The 19,924-nt window shown below is 50.2% G+C and overlaps 1 protein-coding gene across 16 annotated transcripts in view; it reads left to right on the top strand.

Annotated features, from left to right (window-relative positions):
• Positions 1-15,199, top strand: part of ARHGAP32 (Rho GTPase activating protein 32) — a 262,161-nt gene extending 246,962 nt beyond the window's left edge. For all 16 annotated transcript variants that reach the window (XM_066981261.1, XM_066981262.1, XM_066981264.1 and 13 more), the window contains 6 exons: positions 1,972-2,173; positions 2,959-3,104; positions 4,288-4,362; positions 4,974-5,828; positions 6,486-7,408; positions 8,319-15,199. In XM_066981261.1, the coding sequence (XP_066837362.1) occupies positions 1,972-2,173; positions 2,959-3,104; positions 4,288-4,362; positions 4,974-5,828; positions 6,486-7,408; positions 8,319-10,571 (4,454 nt within the window). In that variant the 3' untranslated portion in view covers positions 10,572-15,199. The remainder of the gene's footprint in view (positions 1-1,971; positions 2,174-2,958; positions 3,105-4,287; positions 4,363-4,973; positions 5,829-6,485; positions 7,409-8,318) is intronic.
• Positions 15,200-19,924: the final 4,725 nt, after the last annotated feature.

The raw sequence follows: 19,924 nt of genomic DNA on the forward strand, positions 1-19,924 counted from the left end.
CAAAGTTCTTGGTATTCATTAGCATTGACACTATGAAACAAAAGTCTTGCTCTTAACGTGGAATATTTTGACACCCGCTATCCTGATTATTTCTTCTGCATAGTTTATATAGGTTAATTAATATAGTCTATATGGGTTAATTAGCAGGGCTGTCCAGCTACATGGCAAAGACTGCATTGGCCCTACAGCTGTTGCCCAGTTCCCTAATTACATTGCAGATTTGTGGCTTTAGGATGCGGAATGAACTGTGACATGTTTGTGCCCAACCCTGGAGCATCTGAAGCGTCATTTATCCCTGGAGCGTACAAATTTGCTCGAGTAACTGCTAAGACCTTAAGTGTACCCGTTCCATTGGAAACGAATGGAGTTGTACCATTCTGTGTGTTAGAAGAATAAATGAGAGCACAAGCTATTGCTATTCCAAAGCAGCATTAAGTCTGTTCCGTCTGCTTTGATAACCTGCCCTTCCAATGAAATTTGTACAGTCCGTGCAGTTACTTTACCACCTGTGGAGTACAGGTAGCTGCTGTTCCAGAATGGTTGCTGCTCCCTGTTTTTATACAAGCCCTACCTCTACTTGGCAGCCCAGAAAGTCAACCTGGTCTGGTGGAAGGTGTCCCTGCCCATGGCAGGGGGTTGGAATTAGAGGAACTTTAAGGCCCCTTCCAACCCAAACCATTCTATGATTCTGTGATTCTACTTAGGACAGCACAGTTTTTGTAAGTCCAACTTTCATTCCTACTGGAAGACAATTTTTACGTCAGTAGGATCCAGAGCTGAGCTTGGCTAACAGCCCATAGCAGGCTGAGCTCTGCCAGGGGAAGATGAACATGCTAAGAATCCAAGCCAAATGATTATCCAGGCTTAGAACAGAGCATATAAATTCGGCTAATTGTTTAATGACTTGGGCATTCACATTGTGTACTTTGCCACAAAACTAGGGGGGGGAAAGAGTCAGGCTGTTTCACAGCATACCAGCTACGCTCAGGAATACTGTGCCATGGCAAGGCAGCATTCTCTTCAGTGTTTCCAGGAGCCCCTCTTTGAGCACAGCATCTTATCTGTACCAGCCTACACGAGGTTAGAGTGGTATTCCCAAGCCTGCTTTAAGACATTCCAGGGAAGTCCAGTTTGAAGGCAGCTGGAGCTCTATGTACCTGTTTGGCCCAAACTTCACCCAGGGTAGCATTTACAGCGAACAAACTGGGTAAAGTGCACACTACCAAGGAGCTGTGAAGCTAAAGGAACAGTAGTAGGAATGGGTCCAACCAGGATGTGGATGTGAAGGGATGATATACTTCCCTCCCACACCTCTTACTCATGTGAGGATAACCGTATAAATAATGGCACAATAAACAATGGCAAATGAAAGACAGCTCTTACAGCAGACTCCCTGTGCTCCTCTGTAGCACTCCGCCACATCACAAACTGGCTTAACAGATCCTAGCAGCAGGAAGCAACATCAACTACTTTTACAAAAGTTTAAATTTTTATCTCCAAAAACAAACACAAGCTGTAAAAAGACCGAGAGCAAAACACACAGCTCGATTCAATTCACTATGTCCACCTGCACATAAGTCTGTAGCAACTGAAGTCACACATGGCATTTCCTGTTGCTGGAATCTGGGAATGACTAAAAACAAACTTTATAGAAGAAAGCTGTCACTATCATTATGGAGTTTAGCATGCAGATGAAGCTCACTTAAAAAGTATGTCAACACAGAAGGTTTCTAACCTGCTTGCTTCCGTGTCCATCCCCGTTTTGTTTTTTTGTTTAAATACAGTAAGCTGCTCTCAATTAAGAGTATTTCCTTTCTCATAAACATACCTCTGACAAAATGGTTATTTTGACCACATCTTTCAGAGGCCAGAACAACAAAATCTTAGAAAAATGCAACAGTTCTCCCAGAGCTATGATGTCTGTACTGCTGTTTTCTGATTCTCCCTCTTGTCTGTGGTTTTCCCTTTCAGGGCACAGCTCTTTATCACGGCCCAAGTCTCTGTTGGTATCCTCTCCTTCCACAAAGCTGCTCACACTGGAGGAGGCACAGGCACGGACACAAGCCCAGATCAACTCTCCCATCGTGGCAGACAGCAGATACATTGAAGTAGGAGAAGGCCCTGCAGCTCTACAGGGGAAATTCCACACAGTCATAGACTTTCCATCTGAAAGGTAGAGAAGAGTTTCCTTTCCAGCATGTGTCATAACTGGTTTATTTTGATTACATCAAAAACTTGTCGAAACTGACTTACAGTAATCATGCATAAAGTATTGTAGCCGATTTTCCACCCGCTTTGGACTTCATGAGGATTCAACTAACGTACAGTTGTCCAATGGGCTTAGGTTTGCCCGGCAACTTCTGTGCCATTTCTTCCTTTCCAACAGGGCTATCACTAAATGTACAGAGCCGTGTTGATGCATATCCATGCCCATACTAGCCACGCGCACAGAAATGTGAACAGGGTGAATACCTAGAAACACTGGGGTTTTCCAGATTTCAGGACCACATGCCTGAAACAAGCTTTGGTTGTCCTCAAAGTGGAGCTGCTGGACAGACTTGATGGCAGTAGAAATTAAACATGGCAGTGGGAGGAGGCAAACGTGATTTTACAGCATGAGAGGCTCTTTAATACCTTTTGTGACTACACAGTTCCTCAGAGAACAGTTATACCAGCTAGCTAAAGAAAAGTCATTCCTTAGTTGCCATGTTGTACAAGTATGGAGCCTTTGCTCACCTGCATTGCATCTGCTTTGCATAGTTCGGTGGAATTTACCCAGCAAAACTTTAGGGCTGAGCTATAAGAGTGAAAACATCCTCAACTATTTAAGAGACTGCGTTTCTAAGCTTTCTTTCACCAGAAACAAGGTATTGTTAATAACAAACAACTGTTAGCAAGAACTAAATGCAGTTCCCCATCACCCCGACATACACGATTTGCTCCGTTTTCTCACTTCAGGAAAAGACCACCCAATAAAATGAAGAAGTCGCCAGTTGGCAGTTGGCGTTCCTTCTTCAACTTGGGAAAATCATCCTCTGTGTCCAAACGCAAACTACAGCGCAATCCCAGTGAGCCCTCAGAAATGAAAGCCATAGCCCTGGCAGGTAAGGGTGTAAATCCATTTTTCAAAAAACAAGGTTTTTTGGCAACACAGAATTCATGTTTACAGTGTGCTTTTATCTCCTTCTAGTGTTCAAGCCATGCATAACATCTTGAGTTGAATGCTGTCTTTCCTAAAGGATCTCGCATTAGCTCATGAATTTGACATGCTAGAGCACTCCCCTTAAATGCGTTTCTCAGAGTAGCTTTTTAAGGACATTATATGGGCACCACTATAAAAAGTCTCAGAATATTTCCTTCTGACACTCTTATCATGAAATAAGAATACATTTCTGGCTCCATTTGCTGCTCTCGGATGACACATTTAAACTAGGCTTAAAGGCACTTTTCCACAAACGTATTCTCCTAGAAAGCGAAAGAAGGCATCCAACAACTTTTTGTAGCCTCCTCTATGTAGTCTCTGACTTCTCAACCCTTATATATATAATTTTCTGTCTCTTTAAAAATAGCAACTATGCATTTTTGCAGTGAAACATACCACAAATTCCTAAATATGGGCCGGTGAGGACTTTTGTCCCATCTTTTCCCTGGTGCCATTTTCAAATTATAACCTTTAGTCTTCAGGGTAATAAACACATTATATGACTGTCTTCCTGGAGCGTTTTAGTTGTACTTGTTTAGTGCTTGTAAAACCAGCTGTGTAAATGTTACTTTCTTCCCCATTCTAAGGGATTTGCTGTCCTGACCAAACCAACCAATTATCACAGGTACATCCAAACAGAGTCTGTAGTGGCACGGTACGCATGGGAGGGAGCCGTTTCCCAGCCTGTCACCTGCAGTAGGTTAATTTTCATAGATTACTCTTCACCAGTCTGTAAAATGAGTGTCAAAAATCAACCCAGTCTTTTTAATCACTTCTTGCCCAGTAGTATGCAATCGTTGGCTGAAAGGGACCTCTGTAGGTCACCCAGGCCAATCTCCCACACAAAACAGGACTACTTCTATCTTAGACAGTAAAACGTATTAACACTCAACCACGGTAAAGGCTTTCTTTAAGGACTTTGGAATAAAAAGAAAACAGAAGAAAAATGAAAGCACAAGTGTTACTTTCAGGACAGCGGTACTGATGCTAGAAGCCCATTCAGCTTCTTCCTGCCACCACTACGTAACCAAATGCAAGCCACCTTTGTAATTCAACTTTTCCCTGTCTTGGTTGCGTTTTCATAGGTGGACGAGGAGACAGCGGGACTCTTCGCTCAGCAAAAAGCGAAGAATCGCTTACCTCTCTGCATGCTGTTGATGGTAAGACAAAATTGTACCTTCATTTTCAATGTGTGTGGATTAAAAGAAGGCAATATGATATTACTGACTGTGGATATTCAACAGGGCAGATCCTCTTCCTTCCCTCCTCTTCCCCCTCCCCCAGCAAAAGCTGGACTTAGTAATTAATAGAGCAGCTTATCGTTCTGTGTTGGGGAGTGGTATCATCTGAGAAATGCTCTTCAAATCTTTGTTTTCCTTCTAAGGTAAAAAAGCAAAGCTCTTGCTTTTGTATAGCTGGCATCACTTACCTTTCGTTCCTTGCCATCTCTCCTTTCTATTCTAAGGTGGAAAAGACACCATCAGGAAGGAAAATGCTTTCTGAGGGAGACTTAGGCCTACAGCACACTTAACCTAGTTTTACTTTTGCAAACAGCTTAGTTTCAGACCAAGTCGGACCTGGTAACTGCTTTAAAAGAGTTTGAGCACATTGAATTAACAATTACCACTAATTACATTATTTTTCTGTTTAGAGTTTGCCACGTGAGCATCTTGCACATTGCTTTAAAACAACTTTAAAAACAACACCAAGCCATTGCCTCCTGGACAGTAAATCTTTTTACACTAACTCCTGTGTATCTACTCATTCCTAGGTGAATCTAAACTGTTTCGACCCAGAAGACCTAGATCCAGTAGTGATGCATTGTCTGCTTCCTTCAATGGAGAGCTCTTAGGAAACATGAATCGCTGCAATTCTTACGACAACCTTCCCCATCACGACAGTGATGGGGATGATGGGATCATCCATGTTCCTGCCCTTATTTCTCCTCGCTCTTCTGAAGACGTTGACCTGAGCCCGCCAGATATTGGAGTTGCCAGCCTGGATTTTGACCCGATGTCTTTTCAGTGCAGCCCACCCCAGGCAGAGTCTGAGTGCCTGGAGAGCAGTACCTCCCTGATGGAGTCAGTCGGCATAAATAAGGAGAAGCCGAGCCTATTTAAGAAGGATGTAGAATCAGGCAGCCAGTCCCAGACACCAGGCAGCGCCACAAGCTCTGAGCCAGTCTCCCCTTTCCAAGAGAAGATGAGTCCCTTCTTTACTATGGATCTGAGCCCAACTGAAGAGAAGGCCTGCAAACCCCATGCCTTCTCACCCAAGACGGGGCGAAAGCCCATCAAATCTCCACCACTGACTACATCAGAACCTGTCTCCTTTGCACTGCCCAGCCGCATGTCAGAACCAACTGGAGGAGTGCCCATCACGACCAGAAACTCCTCTGCTTCCAGCTGGAGCAAAGGGATTGGCCTCACTGAAATCACAAACAGGTCCCCAACCCAGATGTCCTTGCCCCTGAAAAACAATGAAACAGGAGCAGGGGAAGGAGCCCACCAAGAGCTTCAGCATGCCCAGCTAGTGGCTGCTGGCAAACCAGAGTTGCCAGAAGAAGGGGAGAGACCAATGTCAAGCAGTCAGAATAAGACTGTACCCACTGGACACACACAGCCAGGTACAGTGCATTTTCCTCCATTCTTTCTTTAAGTTCCAAAGGGGACCTGCTCTCAAAAAAAGTCCTTCTCTGCGTGCCTTTTAGGAGAGGGGATTGCCCGTCAGTTCTGATCACAAGTGTTCTTGCAGGGCTGTGCAAATCAGTAAGGTCTTAACCTCTGTCTTCTCCCTACATCACACAAATCTCGGATATTTTTTCATAATACTTTGTATACCACCTTTTTTTTCCCATCATGCCATACATGAAAATCTATAGCATGTACTTCTAAATCATTTCAGCCGATAGACCATCTAAGACTTTTCTTTTTTAAATTAAAAATCTGCCAACACTTGAAGAAGGGACCTTCTTGCCCAAAACCTTATGATCAAAATTGTGTAAGGGTGTCTCATTCTCTGCTACCTACTTCCTACCTCTCTAGAAATGCAAGAGGAGCCTTTAGACAATCTCTTGTGTTTTTTTTCCTTTTTGTGATGAACTGCTGTGCTATTGAGCAGCGTTTGCATGTAAGACTGAAGATACAGTATTTCGCACCAGAAGGAATTGCCACTGTGAAAGTGTGGAAAGCATCTATTTTTTTTATAGTAGTCATTAAGGTTAGGTCACTCTCCTTATTGGGTAACATAAAATCACTCTCTCTCTCAATTTTCCCCCCATTAGGAGCAGTTGCCCTCGACTCCCCCCAGGATCCTGTTCCCGTCAGTTCTGTGTCTCTTATCCCTCCTCCTCCTCCGAAAAATGCAGCGCGCATGCTAGCCCTAGCGTTAGCCGAGTCCGCACAGCAAGCATCTGCTCAGTCTCAGAAAAGGCCAGGAGATACTCATTCTGAAAGCACAAATTATGGAGAGACTGAAGCTGGTACAGCTCTAGAAAAGCTCCATCTCTCTGCTGGTGCTCCAGACAAGCTCCACCTGTATACCAGTCTGCCTGAGAACCGACTTCACTTCCAGCCTGGCGCACCAGTAGAGCAGGATTTTCAAGGTAGCAGCACAGCCGGGGAGCAGAACCAGCCGTCAGGCGCACCTGGAACCCGGGACCCCCCGCCTCTCCACAGTGGCATGCCTGGGGACATGCCTGCTAGCAGAGATGCAGAGCAAGAGCAGTCCAGCTTCCATCCTGCTAAATCGGGGGACAAAGATCACTTCCCGTCCCACGCTGGGGACTGGGAGCACGCACACCACCACACCCCGGGTGCACCGCCTGACTGGGAGCCCCCCACCCCTGACTTGCCAGTAGATAAGCCCCAGCTCCGTGCATGCATGTCCGGGGACAAGCATCTCGCGGCCGCCTGCACAGCCGATGACAAACTTCAGACTCCTCCTGTTGTAGCAGCCGGGGAGAAAAGCACCCTGGCTTCAGTGCCGTATCTAACAACCATCCAGACAACAGCACCTGAGGCTAGCCACGGGCCAGCAGGCCAACACGCCGCTGGCCCAGCCACAACTCAGGCAGACAGCATTGCTACAGCGGCGCAGCGCACACTCGCAGGCAGCCAGCCCGCTCTGCCACAGAGGCAAGATCACCAGTCAGCAATGGGACAAGTGCCAGCGGCCTCTGCAAAAGCAGCCAGTGGTTCCAGCCAGGTACGTGCACGTATCTGCAAGCGCCATGTGTGTGCACAGCTGCTCTGTGTTTGGAGGGGACTGAGCTCAGGGAGAGTTGGCCCAAATCTGAGTGGCAAGAGGCAGGGGGTTCCTCACAGGTTACTCACTGGGAATTGCGTGTGTACGACAGAGGCACAGCCTTACAGGAATGCAGCACAACATTTCTTAAGTGAACGCAAGGGAGCATACCAGTATATCTACTCTCATAAATTTAAGGAAAAAAAGAGCATTTGGTGGGGTGACTGATCCAGGGAATGGTGGTTCAGAAGTGCTCAGAAGCAAGTAATTGACAATGTCCTCTTCCGGCAGCCTTTAATAAAGCAGGTCAGATTCCTGGTGAGGGGGTTAGTCATGGAAGTGTGCGTTCAGAAATCCAAGCTATCTGCTGCCCGTGAAACACGCACACCTGCAGCCTGCTGGCTGTCTTAGCCACTGTAATATGGAAGGGATTTCAGCTGTATTACTCTACTTGAGCTGCTAAGTGCTACACACAAGTGTATTTCCATTAAAACAAGTACATTTACAAGCAGACCACCTAACAAAACGCTTTGGCCACTGTATAAAAGCTATAAAGTAGAGACAGCTACTTCCTCCCCCTTCAGCAGTTTGACATTTGCAATAAGAGCACTTACAGGCTCCTCGGCTGCCATTTGTGGCAGGTCCTGGAAGTCACCTGCCATCCCCCAGAGACAGCATGCTGCCCTTGCTGTGAAAGGGAGCGTACACATCTTTCCCTTTGACAGTGAGCAGTGCTGGCTCTCCACAGCAAACGAAAGTCAGGCACAAAATAACTGACACTGAACTAATCCATACAAGCATCTGTGATAGCGTAACTACGGAATGGGGGAAGGATGCTTGCCTCTAACTTCTACTGGTCTCTTCCCTATAGGTTTGGGGTGCAACTGCACCAGAAAAGCCACCTGAGCCTGCTCCTGTTTTTGCCTCAGAAGGCAGTTCTACTACACGCTGCTCGTCTTCTGTGCCCACAGGCCACCAGAGCCATTTGGAAAAGCCCCGGGAGAGTACGAGGGCTCCCCCGCTGCACCTGCGTTCCGAGTCCGTCCCTACTCAATCCTCCTACAGCTTTACACCCCCTGTCCCACCTGTGAGAACACTGGAGAGCAAAATCGCTGCTGCCATGCACTCAAATAACACGGATGCTATCAACAACTCCAACTATCACGCCTTCCTGGCTTCCTCCATGCTGGCCTCCTCTGTGGAGGAAGCCCTGCTGCCGCCGCCACCACCTCCGCCCCCCAAGCATGCTTCTCTGCAGTCCGTCTACGTGCCGCATCCCAAGCCAGAGAGCATCCCGGAGCCCTCTGGGCCAGACAACTACCTGCACCACAAGCCGACCTCCATCCACACGTACAGACCCGAGAGTGTTCCTCCTCACATCTCCTACCACAGCAAACCCGATCAGCACCAAGCCTATCCTCCTCGCTCTGAGACACCCACTTCTGCAGGCACTCGCTACAACACCTACACAAACCAAGGAAAAAGCACCTCAGCTGTCCACTCCAAGCCGCGCAGCCGGACGGAGTTCGTGTCCTCGGTGAGCCCGACGGGCCTGCGTAACACCAGCTATGCTGAGGACGCCCCACCCTACCCCACCATCCGAAGGGTTCAGTCGCTGCACGTCCCCACCCCGGCTGCCTCTGCTATCCGCTCCGTTCCCATTTCGCGAACCGAGGTGCCTCCGGACGACGAGCCCGTGTACTGCCCACGGCCCCTCTACCAGTACAAGCCATATCAGCCCCACTCCGACTACCACGTAACTCAGCTGCAGCCTTACTTTGAGAACGGGCGAGTCCATTACCGGTACAGTCCTTATTCCAGCTCTTCTGGATCTTCTTATTACACCACCGCTGACGGGAGCTTCTACGACCTGGACCCCTACAGCACCGTGCGGGCCAGGCCCTTCCACCCCCTGCCCAGCCGGGACGTTGCCTCCTACGCCTCGCGGCTGCAAAGCAAAGGCCTGTACCGCTACCCCGGCTTGTCCGCCTACCCGCGGGGCGGCCTCATCAGCCACCTGGCTGGCAAAGAGCACAGCTTTATCAGCAGAGACGTGCCTCCTGCCCCAGACATCAAGCACATGTACATGTCGTGGGACCTCGAGGACATGGAGAAGTACCGCATGCAGTCAATTCGCCGGGAGAGCCGCACACGGCAAAAAGTGAAAGGGCCGGTGATGTCCCAGTATGACAACGTGGCCCCGCTGCTGCAGGACGAGCTGGGAGGACTGGATGTCATTCACTTGCGCAGCAAATCCGATCCTGGGAAAACTGGGCTCCTCACTGTGGCAGAAGGGAAGGAGGGGAGGTACCCCGCCAAAGCAGCTACGCCCGAGGGGGATGAACGCTACTACATGCAGCACCCCGAGCCGGAGCTGGACAGAGCCCACTACCACGGGGCCTACGGGAACGGCCCGACAGAGAAGCCGTCCCTTCCACAGAAGCAGAGCAGCATCCGGAGCAGGAAGCTGCACGAGCCTGGCAGCAGCACAAACGAACACAGGACACACTTGCAGCAGGAGGGAAGCCATAGGCAGCCTTCTGAATCCAAAAACGGGCCTCCTTATCCTGACTACAGGCCTAAAGGCGGCTCCGAGCCCTCCGAGCCCGTCGGTTACCAGCACTCGGGCGGGAAGTACATCCCAGCGAACCAGGATACCCTGAGACTGAACCACAAGGAGGTGAGGTTAGCGGAGGACAGGCCAGATTTGGAAAGGTCTCGAGCCAAACCGACCACGTCCATGGAGAAACACTCCAGAGACTGCTATAAGGAAGAGGAGCACGCGGCCTCACCCATGGCACCGCCGCCCAAGCCTGAACGGAGCCACAGCCTCAGGATGCAGCACCCCGAATCCGTGGAGAGGGACTCTGCCCTCCTCTACCCGTACCAAACCCTCGGGAAACGCCAAAGCACTATGACTGTGGTGTCCCAGTACGATAATTTGGAGGATTACCATACCATGCCTCAGCACCAAAGAGGGGGCTACGTTGGAGGAGGGGGGTTCGTGCCCCCCACTTTTACCCATGTGCACAGTAGGACTTACGCCACGGCCCTTGGCCAGGGGGCCTTCCTCCCAACGGAGCTGTGTTTGCAGAGGCCCGAAACAGAGGTCCATGTTGAGTGAGCTGGTGTGGGGGGAAGGAGGGATAGAGTCTAAGCAGCCCCTGCTGGACAGTGGACTGTTTTATTTTTTCAGTGATGGAAAAAAAAAATAATCCTGCCCCGATGAGCAAAGCAAACCCCCTTCAGCCCTCCCTCCCCCCCCCCCAGCCCACCACTCACTGTTTTTATGTAGTAGAGATATAGCTTTTTCATGTAGTTTGAGATAACTGGAATGGTAAGGCAGGCTGTTGGCGCCCAGATGTTGCCAGAGAGGACGGGCAGAGCTGAAAGAGATGCTGCTGGGGGCAGGGGGAAGGGAAAAGAAGTTTTTCCTTCCCTGGATTTGATGTTGGCAGTTACCACCGCTTCCTCACCATGCCTCCGTAGTCCTGTGCATGATGGACTGTGCATGCTGCTGTTCTTGTGAGCCCCGTGTGTCGCCCTTCCCACTCTTAGCTTCCAAGAAAGGGTCTCCGTGACACGCCTCAGAGGAGCCCCTCTTCTACCCCCGCCGAGGTTATGCAGCACGAGGGGGTGGGGGGAGGCTTCCGAAGTATTTTCTTCTTGATAAATGCCAAGGTCCTGCCTCTCCCTTGAAAATTAGTGCTTAGGCGTAGTGGATCTTCACTGCTTCAACTGCTTGGAAGTGGGTGGGAGCCCGTTTTGACTTCAGCCTGTGGAAGAGGCTCTGAAGCAAGTTCACGATACAGCACACTTCTTAAATTGCTTGCTTAACGAGTTGCTTCTGGCTACAAGAAGTCAAATTAAAGTTTCTCTAGTGTAAGCGGAGGCCAGCTATAGAAGCCAAGTAGGGCACAGGTCTACATTTCTCATAGCAAAAGAAAAAAACAATACAAAAAAAAGAAAACAAAAAAAAACCATGCACGCACACTTGGGAGCAGCACACCCATTTCACGCCGATTCCTCCTATACTGCTAGGCTATCTACAGTCCAGATTTAATACCACGTTGAGGCTGGCCAGACAGCATCCTCTCGTTACAAAAAAAAACAAAAAAAAAAAAAAAAACCACATAATAATAAAAACCACTTCTAATAGCGTTACGTCCAGCTTGTAAATTGGAGCACAAGTTTCTAGCTGGGAATGACTGTGTAAGTGCTGAGTTGCCTGCATGCCCAGCTATTTGCCCAGGGCCAGACCCTGCAGCTCTTAGATCAGGGAGTGCTCCCAGTGACCCCAAACTGAAGGCCCTGCAGGACGCAGCTTTTTGTAACCTTTCAGTTCTGCGTTGGCAAGGGAATCCCTGTGAAGTCGTGGCACACGCAGAGTAGTTACGTGCTGTCTGTGCGCTGTGAAATAGTTTTGCCTCCCGTGTTGCAAGCGTAGAGCACACCAGTATTCAGTTAGCAGTAGGGACAGAAGGCCAGTGCACTCTGTAATACACTAATAACGTTGTCCTAGGTATTTAAAAGCTTTCCGTATTGTGAAAGAAGCCAGGCACCCACTGGTGTGCAGCCAGTGCAGACTGGCTGCACACCAGTGTGCAGCAGAAGTCCCAGACTTCCCAAGCCTAACTACAACCCCACCTTACAAAGCACATCCATTTCATACTAGGCAGGGCTTGCACGAAATACTTGAGGTTTAGGACTTTTTTTAAATGCTCACTGAGAAATACCAAGGCCATTCCTGTTCCATGTGGTTGAAGAACTTCTCTACCCATTTCAAATCTCTGATGTTTTATTAAAAATCTGGAGGTCCTGCAGTTAGCACACAGCTGTGAAAGTTAAAGGGAACTTTTATTAGATTTATCAGATGGTTGGTTGTTGTTTTTGTTGGGTTTTTTTTGAACAAAAGTTTCATGGCTATTTTAGGGTTTTTAAATCTTAAAGAAAATGTGGTTCTAGTAGCTAACCAGTCTTTAGCTGTTTGCTTCTTTTACTCTTGTAGCCTTGTCTAGGGCTGTTTCAGTAACAGTACCTTATGGTCCTATTTTATTGTGCAATGTTGTTGTTTTAAGTGTTTTGTTTAGAAGAGTTGTTACATGTTACAGAAATAAATCTGGCAGTCAGAAAAAAAGAAAAAAAACGCACTGTGATTCAGGTTACCGTAACCTCCTCGTGAGTAATTACCAGGTAGAGGGGTTTGTTTCTTGGTGGGGGAATGCTTTTTGTAATGTTTTCTTTTATGGGGAAAAAAAAGATGCACAGAAAGGGGCCCTTAGGTGAGCCAGGCCACTGGTGCTACCTCCCCGGCAGAGGCTGACCCATCCCGCTTCCTCGCCACGAGCGAGCCAAGGGAGGCCGGGTTCAGGACGTGTGCTCCCCAGCGAGGCGCGTGCTTCCCCAGGACTGGTACCAGTCCTCAGCCGCTGCAGCACAGAGCCCCCCCCCCCCCGCCCCCCCCAGCTGCCAGGTACCTGCCGAGGGCTCCGGTTGAAGCAGGGACAACGCGTTTGGTTCAGGCTATTTGGGATTCAGGTAACGAGAGCTGTAGGTCAAACCTCTCTCTCCATGGAAGCCTTAACTCCCCGCTCCTGCCCCCCAGCAACTCTCCTAACCTCCGTTTTGGCCTTACGTTAATCAGGACTATCCTTCCGCTACCAGGGGGCTGAACGCGGCCCCCACTGTTGTAAATGCCTCTCTGGATGTTCCTGCTCAAAGCCACCATCTCCCTTTAGATACCAAGTGCCATCCCCGGACACTTTCTGCTCCCCAGAAACCTGCCCGAGCCTGGGCTCTTCCACGCACAGCATCGTGCGAAGTGCCAGGTGCTGAGCACCCTCTCGCCCCCGTGGGAACAAAAGCTTTCAGCACCTTTCAGAAAGAGCTCCTGGAAGTACACGTCTGTACTCCTAGAGGGGTGCTCCAAACAGCCTGCCCTCAAGAGCAAAAAGCATTTTCAAAAGGCGCACGGCAGAAAACTTAACCCAGCGTCCTCCCCGCCCTGCGCACAGCCACATCGGTGCGTATTTCCAGGGCTGCAAGCTCTCCGAGAACCAGGCTAACCCCTCTGTGCCAGTGTTGGGCCGCAGGTACAAGGCAAGGTTCAGGTACCGGCTTTCCCCAGACAGTCCTACAGCTGAGCACCTTTCACTGGTGTCACCACCCACCACAGCTCAACCGTCTGCAGTGATGCAGCAGTCAGCCCGCCTCCACCCCCCACGAAGCCATACAGTGAACTATGCAGCTCTGCTCTTGCGCTGTGGTTAATCTGATGGTCCTTAGAAGGAGGTTTTTTTTTCATCCTCATTAATTGATTGATGATAAGTCAAAACATCCAGCTACATCTTTCCAAAAATCACAGCCGAGCTATACAAAAGGGCACTGTGCATCAGCGCAAGGAAGGGAGGTTACACCACACGTCTAAAGCAGGTGGATGATCTGGAGGTAAGTTCGTAGCTCAGTTCTTAGCATCCTAGCAGAGAAAGGGGAGAGACCAAGGGGATGGCAAGGCAAATAAATAATACTAATCGCAAGGCCAGTTCTGCTCAGATTAATTCATTGCCTAGCCTTATCTCCAGCAAGATGACAAGCAGCTATGCTTTTAAATAATTCCCTTACACTTGCCACAAGCTAGCTACATCTTAACTTGCCACTTCCTAAGTTTTCAGCTGAGTTTCTTCCCAGTGCATGCAAGAGTTAGGGTCCAATAACGTACTCCAGCTCTGGTTTTCCACCTCCACCTTGGAGCAGAATGCGTGACCCACAGGAGACCTTTCTTGGCGAAGGGGGAGTGCAGACATTAGGTGAGTAATGAGGACCCAGCCCCCTATAAAGTCTTAAGTAAAGCATTAATTTCTAATTTTTAACAAAACTTATCAGGTGAAATCTATATGCAGATGTGACAAAAGACCCACAACGTTGTGCCTGTGTCTTTCCAGAGATCCTCATTTTATGCTCATCGTTTGAAAGGGGTCAGCAAGGATTGCACAGTGGTAGTAAGTTGCTACACAAAACCAAAACCAACCTGAAAACACGCTGTTCCTCTTTAACCCCAGAAGGGACAGAACCTCACGTGTACTTTGCCGTTCCTCAGTAAATCGACAGGGCATTGACCGAAGTGATGTGTTACGTGTTAGGAAATCTGGATGAGAAGTAGTTTTACTTTCTTTTGTTAAAGGCGGCTTAGGCATGCACCTCTTTTCCCAGAACCTCGTGCTACGGAAACCCAGTGTTGAAAGGCATGGTCTGGTTTAAACAAACGTACGCCAGAATACCTTTGTGTGCAGTCTTGCCTCGTCCAGTTTGTTGGGAGGGTGGGGGGGTGGGAGAAAAGGGTTGTTTTGCAGTTCATTTTCCTGCTGTAGAAGACTTGGTTTTTCTTTCCCTGAGCCGCATGAGAGAAACGTCCCAGAAAGTCTTGGGTTACCTTTGGAGATCCCTTCACTTTAATTTATATAGTGTCTTTTTTTTGTGAACTGGTGTAAAATGTATATGCCGACGAGCTCATGTATTTTTATGTAAATATTTTTTGTGGTTTCCCCACTGCCCTCCTCTGTAAATATTTAGAATTCTCATATTCTTCTCACCTTGTATGATGCAGATGTGGTTTTGTTTCTGTTTTTTATTTGTACTGTAATGCAACAATCCAGACTGAAGTGTCTTGTGGTATTAAACAAAAGCAACAGTCCCACTGAGCTCACACTCAGATGTACAACTTGACAGCATTAATCAAGCCAGGTTAAAAAACTATTCCTTCGTGTTTGTGTATTTGTGCCTCTGCCTCATTATTATTTTTATACTATATTGTTAATTAATAATAATAGAAAAGCAGTTCAGAGCCATGCTTTGGAGGGACAGGGCAAGGCCCTCTGAAGACAAAGGACACGGTGACTTTGTATTCATTTGCAAAGCTATCACAGAATTGCTCACCGTAGGACCCTACCACTGCTTATCTGCCCAGCTCCACCTGTGGCCACGACTGCTCCTAACAAAAAATAAACCACCCTGGGCTTTTTTTGTCTCCCTTTCTTCTCACCCCACCTGCCAGGGCAGGCAGAAATAGCTCAGCCCTCGCCCAGCAGGCGCAGGGCTGGTGAAGCTGCCACTAACAGATGGCACCGGCCACCGTGGCCTTCAGAGCCCGCGGGGGGATGCGAGGTGCCACACAGTTTGTGCACAGTTAATTAACAGCAAAAGATGATTAAAGGGAGCTGTGCTTTTAACACTGAGGGAAGGACTTTCAGGAGTATTTTCAGCCAGTAAATGCTATGTAATTTAGAAGTGCTGCCGGCAATAAAACCCAACCTAACCGTCCTCTCCGGGGGCAGCAAGCCCAGAATTGTTCTGTGGGAGCACACAGGGGTATTGGGGCTCCTGCGAGCTCTCTGCTCAGCCCCTTCTCGTAGCCTCATCCACGCACGAAGCCTCGCTTCACAATCGAGGTGCACGTGTAGCTCACGCTCAGCCCCGTCCTTCAGCTGACCACCCCTGTCCTTGCAGGAGAGGTCCCACCGGCAAGCTGAGCAAGCCACCACCTCTGGTTTTTAACATCTGGGCTAGGGGGCCTCGGAAAGGTGGCCACACAAAGCAGTACCACGCTGCGCTTCGGTACGAGCAATACCTCTACTGCACAGCCGTGCTGAAAGCAGCAGGCAGCGAGTTTTTCCTCTGCTGGGCACCCTCAGAGCCACTGCTGCCACGTCCAGCCTCGGAGGGGACGCAGCCTGGCTTTCACACGCTCTCCACCACCCCAATAGGTGCGTGGTGAAGGGCCAGCTGTTAATGCCCCCGACTCTGACGTTGTCCTTGAGACCAGCAAAGGGCAGGGGGAGTTAGCAAACAAAAAGCTCGAGGCTTCTGAAGGCCACTACACAAATTCTCACTTCAGCTAAGGTGGTTGCGGCAGCACAACGGGTCTGCTGCATCAGTGTAGTGATGATGAAAAAGATCGGGCCAGGACCAAATCCGTGCCCGAAGATCTCAGTTTGGTGAGTAAGGGCACAGCAGAGCTCTGACCCCAGTGCCCCAGGAGCGTGGCCTCCCTCCTTGTTCTGGCTGTGCTTGCCCAGACAACAAGGACATGGCCTGGAGCAATCCTCCCACCAGCACAGCGAGCTAGGAAGGCACGAGCTGGGCCTTTCAGCTCACACCCAGGGAGGACTCAGTGCGTACAGGCACTGCTGGGAGCATTTCCCAGCTGCACAGCCGCCTTCCTCCTCGCACCACCGTAAGAAAAACAGAACAAAAGCTGGCGACACCCGGGGCTTCTCCACAGCCGCTCCCGAGCAGCAGCCCCGTGCCTGAGGTTTCCACAGAGAGCAGAGCAGATGGGGGAAGAGGGCTGGTTTCCCCCAGGTGCTTCCACCAGGCGGCACTGTTAAATCACATTTACCGCTAAAAGCCAACTTTTTAGACCATTTGAAAGGATTGCGCTTCGTTCTAGTAGTTTCTGTCCGGGTCCCCAACTCCTGGTACCTAGGGCTGGATTTTTGTGGTTTGTTTCCCCCCCAAAGATGCTGTGACCACCCAGCTCCCCAGCAGCACGCATGTTGCATCCCCAGCGCCCGGCCGGGAGGGCCGAGCTGTCGCTGCTCAGGAGCAGTGCTCGGAGCCCGCTTGCCAAGCTGGAAGGCAAACTGCAGACCTAGGCAGTTCACTGCTGCTTTTCAGAGGAGCCATCAGCTGTTCAAGGACTCCGTCCCCAGAGGAACACTGCAGTGCATTTGCTTATCATCAGATGCGCTGGTAAGAGAGGAATTCAATGCTCAAAGAGTCATCCAGCAGCAACAGCTGAGGCTGGAGAGGCAGGGAAGACGCAGTGCTGCTCAGTCCCTCCCTCATCCTCCAGCTGGCAAGGACGCCCTGCTACAATTAATTATCAGATTATGCACCCAGAAGACCCCCCCCCCCCCCGGCCACAAGCACCAAGTCCAACATCTGTCAGAGCAACGCTCGTGCGGCTGCAAGAGGCTCTGAAGCCGCATGTGCAGACGGCGGCACGCAGGGTGCCACTTGTTGAGCCTCACTTCCCAGCACAGGAGCGGGCATGAGCCAGGCCTCGGCCTCTCATCCCCACGTTAATGAGGGCTGAGCACCTGCTGCAGGCAACATCCGTCCGCCGGGTCCACACGGAGCAGGAGGAGAGCCCCAAAACGTGAGCTCAGGAGGCACGAAGCCTCCGACCGGGGAGGCTGCTCCTGCCCCTCGCCAGCAGGGCTTGACGAGGGAGGGACACACAAATCCCCCGGCACGCTCCCTGCCCCAGTGATCTCCAGCCTACTCCTCCACAACCACTCCCCTTCCCCCCCCAAAAAATACATACATATATATATTATATATATGTACACACACACATATATGTATTTATCCTCTCTGGGCAGTTAGGTGCACACACACAGTGGGACAAAGCCCTCCGGTCAGTCCAGGGACACAGCTGACACCACTTTTAAAACAAAAGTTCTTCAGCCTACAGCAGGGCTCTCCTTCCAAGCTGTGACTTTTGGCTCTTGAAGCCTCGCAACCACCCCAAACGTTTCAGCCTCCCCTGCTACCCCCCAGCCCTGTCTGCCCACCCAGCCGCGGGTAATAGCGCTCAGCCCAGCTGCAGCAGGGGACCCCTCAGGCTTTTTGCGCTGTACACGGACACGACACAGCGATGCACACTGCCGATAGATATCTGCTGTGCGGGCAGCCCCCAGATCCCAACAACCAGGGAGGAACAGGACCCAGAAATGAAACCTGTCCTGGCTTAATGCTGCAGGGCTGGGGTGTCCTGAGGGAACCTCGTCACCGAGCCCCCGCACAAACCTGGGGCACTGCAGGCTCCGGCACGCAGCAGCACTGCAGAGAGGCAGCTTTGGCCTCTCGTCCGTCCCACCCCATCCTCAAACCACCAAGATGCAGAGCACAAAAGGGTTGTTTGCCGGGCGACCTGCAAACAGCATCCAGTAAGTAGGGAGCAGGCCATCCTGTGGCAAGCAGGGGGAGACTTGCTGCAGTGCACGGTTCAGTTAAAATTGCCTCAACTCTGTCACAAGCATCTTGACCCTGAAAGACCAGAGCCACTGATCCCTGCTTGTCCCAGGGGACAAAAGCCAGCCCTCGGCCCCCAGGCAGACACCCTTCACTTCAGACATCCCGTCTGCACTTCTTGATCCTAACTGGCAGCCGAGATTTGGCTTCGCTTACAGTATCTGCCTTATCACCTGGCTGGAAACCCCTCTCTGCCAGCACAGGCCTCCTCCAGCCTCGTGGCAGAGCTGGTGTCTGATCTGTCTTGTCCTTACATCTTGCTGTGGATTTCCCTCCCTGCTGGCTCAAGGCCTCCGCCAGCAATACAGCGGCTGTGGCTCCCGGTCTGAGGAGGTTGTTTTGCTACAAAGGGACCAGAGTTCTTCCCAGTCTGTGCCAAGAGACACCCATCGAGCAGCAGAATCATGCCAGCAGCTCCTGCTTTACCACATAACACCCCGGTGCTTGTCTCAGACACACACACGGCCCAGCACCCCAGTGCCCTTCTGCAGGCCGCAGAGCGAGGAGAGGCCGCCTGCACTCGGGAAGGAGGGGAGAGGTTCCTGAGCAGTCTCAGCAGCCCTGTGTGTGCAATTGCTCTGCTCATAGTGACCCAATCTCTTCCCTGTTACACCACCCACTGCCTCCCCAGCACCGCAGAAAAAAAAAAAAATCCAGTCTGATTAATGGGGGGCGATGGGAAGAGAAAGGCGAATCTCCCCAGATGCACAGCATCCCGTTACAGCTTGACAGAATGTAATCGCTGAGGCTTGCTGCCTTTCTGGACAAAGAAAAGTCACCCTTCTATCAAAAAGGTCACCCTAACTATCAAAGGCAACGGGAAAGAATGAGATCCTTGTACGAAAGGGCTGTTAACCCTAGTGGCAATTGTGTATTTAGAAAGATGCAGGGATTGCAGGAAGTGTGACAGCTTAGAAAGGGAAACAGGTGGCACAGAGGGCAAGGGGAAGGTTTTCAAGCAAAAAGGTATTCATTTTTTAAAGATCTAAGGGGCTAGAGAAGAACATTTGACTCCAGCAAGTGCTGGAACTTGATGCATTGTTCAACCTGTGCGAACATTTGAAGACCGGAGACCTGGGAAGCCTCGAAGAGAACAAGTCACCCGACACGTTCCCAGGTAGGAAGCGTGGGTGAGCTGTGTCATCAAACCGAGGAGGTGGCTGCGACGGGTTTGGTGGCTTCTGTCTACGCTCTGCACCTTAGCGCCACACAGCAGCCATGTCCCCTCCATTCCCAGACTACGCAGAAAGTCCCAGTGAGCTCCACTGGGCACTGAACTGAGGATCTATCTAGGGAGAAACTCTTCCTGACCCACAAGCGTCAAACATATCTAAAAGCCAGCCAGCACACAGAAATTCAGAGGAACTAAGAGCAATAACCAGGGCAATACAACACGTTCACAAAAGGCACGCAAGTAAAAATCAAGTCTCTCCCTCCGCCAAA

Source organism: Anser cygnoides, chromosome 21 (genome assembly GCF_040182565.1).
Source record: "Anser cygnoides isolate HZ-2024a breed goose chromosome 21, Taihu_goose_T2T_genome, whole genome shotgun sequence".
NCBI classification, from domain to species: Eukaryota; Metazoa; Chordata; class Aves; order Anseriformes; family Anatidae; genus Anser; species Anser cygnoides.